This window comes from Olea europaea, chromosome 7, assembly GCF_002742605.1.
Source record: "Olea europaea var. sylvestris chromosome 7, O_europaea_v1, whole genome shotgun sequence".
NCBI classification, from domain to species: Eukaryota; Viridiplantae; Streptophyta; class Magnoliopsida; order Lamiales; family Oleaceae; genus Olea; species Olea europaea.
Genome location: NC_036243.1, coordinates 14,620,202 through 14,626,183, shown reverse-complemented (window position 1 = coordinate 14,626,183; position 5,982 = coordinate 14,620,202). Strand labels below are relative to the sequence as shown.

The 5,982-nt window shown below is 35.1% G+C and overlaps 1 protein-coding gene across 1 annotated transcript; it reads right to left on the bottom strand.

Annotated features, from left to right (window-relative positions):
- Positions 1–455: 455 nt before the first annotated feature.
- LOC111397099 (pyruvate dehydrogenase E1 component subunit beta-3, chloroplastic-like) lies at positions 456–3,196 on the bottom strand. Its single transcript, XM_023023838.1, has 4 exons — positions 2,946–3,196; positions 2,386–2,489; positions 2,185–2,228; positions 456–1,717 (listed from the first exon to the last, which is right to left on the bottom strand). Exons 1-4 carry the CDS (start codon positions 3,037–3,039, stop codon positions 745–747), a joined length of 1,215 nt encoding a protein of 404 aa, XP_022879606.1. The 5' UTR covers positions 3,040–3,196; the 3' UTR covers positions 456–744.
- Positions 3,197–5,982: the final 2,786 nt, after the last annotated feature.

The following is a 5,982-nucleotide window of genomic DNA, read 5'->3' as shown; positions in this document are numbered from 1 at the left end:
AAAATAAGAATTTCCTTTCACACTTCCAAATAAATGCTAATAAAAAAGGTTTAAATTCCCTTGTTTCTGCTAACTAACTAATCGTTGGCGTATCAAAACAACCTATGAGTACGAAAAATATTTCTGAAATTCATCTCATGTTTGAGTTTGTAAACCAGATAATATGGTCAAGGCACGATGTAATTATAAGTAGGCTTAACCCACATAAAATATGGGTCATGTATGCTAGGCAGCTCTGATTTAGACAGTCCAAAACATTTTAACACTTTTGTACATACATCTCGAACAAAGCTACTAGACATGTTGATCCTTCATTGTCTAACATAATCAGGAAGTTTTAAGGCAATTACAAATATATTGCATTGTTACATAACTATTCTTCACACCAGAAACGATAAGGAAACACGCATAAGATGCACAAATCCACAATCTCAACTACATTTTCCTGCTGCAGATCCATTTGAACAAGAAAACTTTATTTAAATATGATCAAGATAAGAGTTCTCAGTTACAACAGATGCGAAAGTAAATTTGGTTGAAGAACAAAATCACAGCTTCTGTCACGGTCAAGTAAAACAACATAGAAACAATAATTCTCAACTCAACTAATACGTGCAAGTCAAGAGACCTAAACTTTGTAACAAAAATTTGACAGTAGATAGTAACGTCAAAATAGGCCATGAATCACGATAGTACATGCTGGAAAATCAGTCTGTCCTGTCTTCACCATACTTGTCAATCCAACTATTGGCAAAGCTGTTCAACCGCAGCTACAATTTGTGCAGGCTGGACGACAGTCCATTCCTCCAGTGATGCAGCATATGGAGTTGGCACGTCCTGTGAAGACAAACATACAATTGGGGCATCCAAATAATCATGGAAATTTTCATTAATCGAAGCCGTCAAGCTGGCACCAATTCCACCTGTGCGCATGCACTCCTCTACAATTACCACACGATGAGTTTTCTTCACAGAATTCCCAATGGTGTAAAGATCAAATGGCTTCAATGATCTGATATCAATGACTTCAGGATCATATCCTTTGTTGACCAAAGTTTTCGCAGCCTGCATCACGTGGTACCTCATTCTGGAGTAAGTTAAAATAGTGATGTGCTCACCTGGCCTAACCATCTCAGCTTCCTCAAGATTCAATACGTACTCTTCATCTGGAATCCTCTCTTTGAGGTTGTAAAGCAAAACGTGCTCAAAAAGAATCACGGGATTCTCGCTTCTGATAGCTGCCTTCATCAAACCTTTAGCATTGTATGGGGTTGAGCATGCCACCATCTGAATTCCGGGTATTGACTGGAAATAAGACTCAAGGCGTTGTGAGTGCTCTGCTCCAAGCTGTCGTCCCACTCCACCAGGCCCACGGATGACAACTGGTATCTTAAACTGACCACCAGATGTGTAGTGGAGCATACCACAGTTGTTCGAGATTTGGTTAAAAGCCAGAAGGAGAAATCCCATGTTCATTCCCTCAACAACGGGACGCAAGCCAGTCATGGCAGCTCCAATGGCCATGCCGGTGAAGGAGTTTTCAGCAATGGGAGTGTCAAGAACCCTGAGATCACCGTACTTATCTGCCAACCCTTTGGTCACCTTGTATGAACCTCCATAATGACCCACATCTTCACCCATAACACAGACGTAAGGATCTCTGTCCATTTCTTCTTCAAGGCCTTCACGGAGAGCTTCAAAAAGCAAAAGCTCATGCCTAATGAAGAAATCAAATATCACTAATTTTACTGTAGGATAACAATGCAGGTACTAATGAATATTATATGCAAAAAGGAATCGAATATGATGTGGCATATGGTCAATCTAAGAGAAGTAGAAAACACTTGTTAAATTAGATACAATGGCTGACAAATAACTTGTTAATTTGAAGTGAGATAGAAAGTGCTCTACAATGAACTCAACTAGATAAATCAACCTAAAAGGTTCCATATGGAACAGCTGAACCAATCGTAACATAACACTGAAGAAGACAGGACTGTGTCTACATTCCTCATCTAACAAAAAAAGAAACTTTGGCAAAGTTTTCAACTTCAATCTACTCTATAAGGAAAGATAAATAAAAATTTCCTAATGTTAGCTAAAATGACATAGGATTAATTTAGCAAAAACCAATTTCAACCATCAACACTTGCATATACATATAAATTGGGAGGAGAAGCATACCCATGCTTGGATAGAGTTGAAGCTGCTGCACTATCTGGCTTTGTCTGCAATAAAAATTAAAAACTTTTACCAAGAGACAATCTTAAGAAACGATAGTTACGCAATTGAATATCAAAAAAGATCTTGACATAATTGACATGATAGAACTTAGAAGTATAATACGTGTCGACACATCCACAGAAGAAGAGGTCAGAAACTAACTGCTACTGCATTAGTAAAAAATTGTCTGGTTCTGTTGATTTGCCGATTCAAACCGGATCTCGGATTTCCATTGGATTCAAAAATAAAGAATCTTCTTTTCCTCCCTGAAACAAACATAAGAACAAATTTAACATCAAAACCAAATAATTAGCATACTTGTTGTCACCGGTACACCATAAAAGACACCTATTGCAACTTCCACAAGACTAGAATATTGGGAAGTAAGTTAATCCAATTAAACTATAAAACTCCGGAATTTCACAACACAAACAACGATGAATATCCATTTGAACAAATCTACAAAACCAATTTCGAACTTTGAGATTACAGAATTCGGACAAGTCGATGTTGAAACTAAATTACTAATTAAAACACCTCACATGAACAATCGAAGAGGGGAGGGGGGTAGATTTCATAATCACAATAACAAATAAAACTGAAAAAATGTGAAACCCCAAAAGAACAAACAGCTGAGTAAAATAAACAAGATCCATATCAAATCAAAGCAGAATAAACCAAATTCACATTGTAAAGGAAACTGGATCAGTAATTCCACAAACCTGAGAGCGATCTGCGAGTAGTGAGCTGAAATTTCTCGGAATTGGCTGATGAAAGAGCCGCTGTAGCTCCAAGCCCTTGTGTGACCGCCGCCATTCAGAAAATTTTCTAAATCCTAATTAACAAAATGCAATAAAACACTTTGTTTTAGATGAAATCTATACAGTGTAGTATCAAATTATACAAAGACAGCTGAACCACATGTTTCAACAGCTTGATCAGTTCAGTCTGGTTGGGACTTCGATAACGTCGTTTAATTAATTTCGGAGTAAATTTAACCAATAATCACTGAACTTTACACTTGATTACTACTTGCTCACTCATCTTTCACAAATTACTGAATGCTCACTCATCTTTTCATATAATTACTCATTCACCACTCGTTTCTTCAAATAATTGGGCGACTTTTACGGCAAATTTTCGACGACTTCCGACCACAAAGAATGTCGAATTTTGATACCGTTGAAAAGCCCAAGATGCCCTCTTCAATTACCACCCAAAATCTCATTATAACTCCAAGGGATTCGATCGAAAAATTGCTTTAAAAGTCGCCCAAAAATTTTGAAAATCTGCCCAGATTTTCAGATTTTTTGGGCGACTTTTAAGGCAATTTTTCGGCAACTTTTCATCAAAACTATCGGATTTTGATACCATTGGAAAGTCCACAATATCCTCTTCAATTACCATCCAAAATTTCCCCATAACTCCAAAGGATTCGGTCGGAATAAACCCACAAAATCAGCATCTTGAAAAGGCGAAAATCTGGACAAAGTTTGGGATGCTGACTTTGTGGGTTTATTCCGACCGAATCCTTTGGAGTTATCGGGAAATTTTGGGTGGTAATTGAAGAGGACATTGTGGGCTTTCCAATGGTATCAAAATTAGATAGTTTTGATGCTCGAAAGTTGCCGAAAAATTGACTTAAAGTCGCCCAAAAAATCTGAAAATCTGGGCAGATTTTCAGAATTTTTGAGTGATGAGTGAGCAAGTAGTAATCAAGTGTAAAATTCAGTGATTATTGGTTAAATTTACTCATTAATTTCGTGTGGCCTTTGTGTTTGTAAGAACTCATTCTGACCAATGATCACTTGACACGTTAGACAGTGAAGGGTAAAAGAATAATTTCACACTGTTTAGTTTACTGGTGACTGAGAGCTCCAATTAAAAAATTCATGTGGCCCCCTCAGGGTAAAAGAATAATTTCACTGTGTTTAGTTTATTGGTGTACTGAGAGCTGCAATTAAAAAATTCATGTGGCCCTTCACATGTTGAAGGGCTGTATATCATGATGTACAAACAGTTTAATTCATTGATGAACTCCTACGTAGGCAATTACGCAGGCAATTTTGATTGGTTGATGAATTGAGTATTGTTTCTTATTGGGTAAAAGAATAATTTCACACTGTTTAGTTTACTGGTGACTGAGAGCTCCAATTAAAAAATTCATGTGGCCCCCTCAGGGTAAAAGAATAATTTCACTGTGTTTAGTTTATTGGTGTACTGAGAGCTGCAATTAAAAAATTCATGTGGCCCTTCACATGTTGAGGGGCTGTATATCATGATGTACAAACAGTTTAATTCATTGATGAACTCCTACGTAGGCAATTTTGATTGGTTGATGAATTGAGTATTGTTTCTTATCCGCCATGGCAAGGAAATTTGACGGCGGCGCAACCTTTCAAGCAACTCATTAAAAATTCCACAAGTAGTAGAGAATTTATTCAATTAGTCAAACAAAATGTAGCCCCTGTTTGGCCCCAATTGTGGAGAATAATTAATGTGTGAAATAGTGTTTTTTGAAAAATGAGTGGTTGAAAAAAAAAGGAAAAATTTTCGATTTACGTGTAATATTATTTTATGAAAGATTGTGATGTTGAAAATAGGAGAGAGAAAAATGAAATGTAAGGTAATGAAAATTAATGGGGCTCAAACGGGGACTTAGAGAAAAGTGTAGGGGTCTGGAACCTTTTTAAAGTGTGACATTAGATGATAAATTCATTTAAATGTAATGTTATATGATTTATTTAATTAAATCTATTGAGTGTTTACCATCTAAATTGATGTTTAGTATCATTAATGATAGATAGTATTATTGTTGTTAAAATAGATTTCAAAAGACTTTTAGATGGCTACTATCTAAAATTTTGTAGTTGACTAAGCCCCTGTTTGATTCCCATTACGTAGGAAATTTAATGGGGGGAATAGTGTTTTTTTGAAAAATGAGTGGTTGAAAAAGAATGAAAAGTTTTCGATTTACGTGTAATATTATTTTATGAAAGATTGTGTAGTTGAAAATAGGAGATAGAAAAATGAAATGTAATAGAATTTAATGTAATGGGTCTCAAACAGGGGCTAAGCTTTTGTTTGAGTCACATTGTTCAAACTCATTTTCAATGACATATTTTTTCAATAAAATAATTTTACATGTAGATCAAATTTTTTCCCCTACTGTTTTATAAATTCTTCAAAATTCATTATTACAAGACTTATCTTCCAACAAACTAGTCAGAAGATAGCATAAATATGTACGTTTGAATTTTATTTGTCTATTTATGTAATTATTTGTCTATTTTATCTATTTAATTTGGACTTAAAAGTTAAGAGGTTGATATGATTTTTGACACATAATAAAATTCTACAAAAATACTATGTTTGTATGAGGGAATAAAAATTAAAAATAGTTTGCTAAATTATTATTAGATATGTTTATGACTAATAAGTTACATTAATAAATTTAAGCAACTAGAGTGTAAAGGATTGAATATTATATTTTTTCCATAACGTGTAGAATGATAAAAAGGGCAAAAAGGGAAAAGCTATTTTACCTGCTGTTATTGAACTATTTTACTAAATTGGATAATTAGTGCCAAAAATGTGTTGTAGATTAAATTCAATTATTATGAAATGTAATTGATTGCTTGTGTTCTAGTCGATTAATTAATAGAAATAGATATTAATTGTTACGCCTCATTTTACGAGCCTCGGAACCACTCCGACCTCCCGAAGCCTCTCCGAAGTGATACACCAATTCCTGTCACT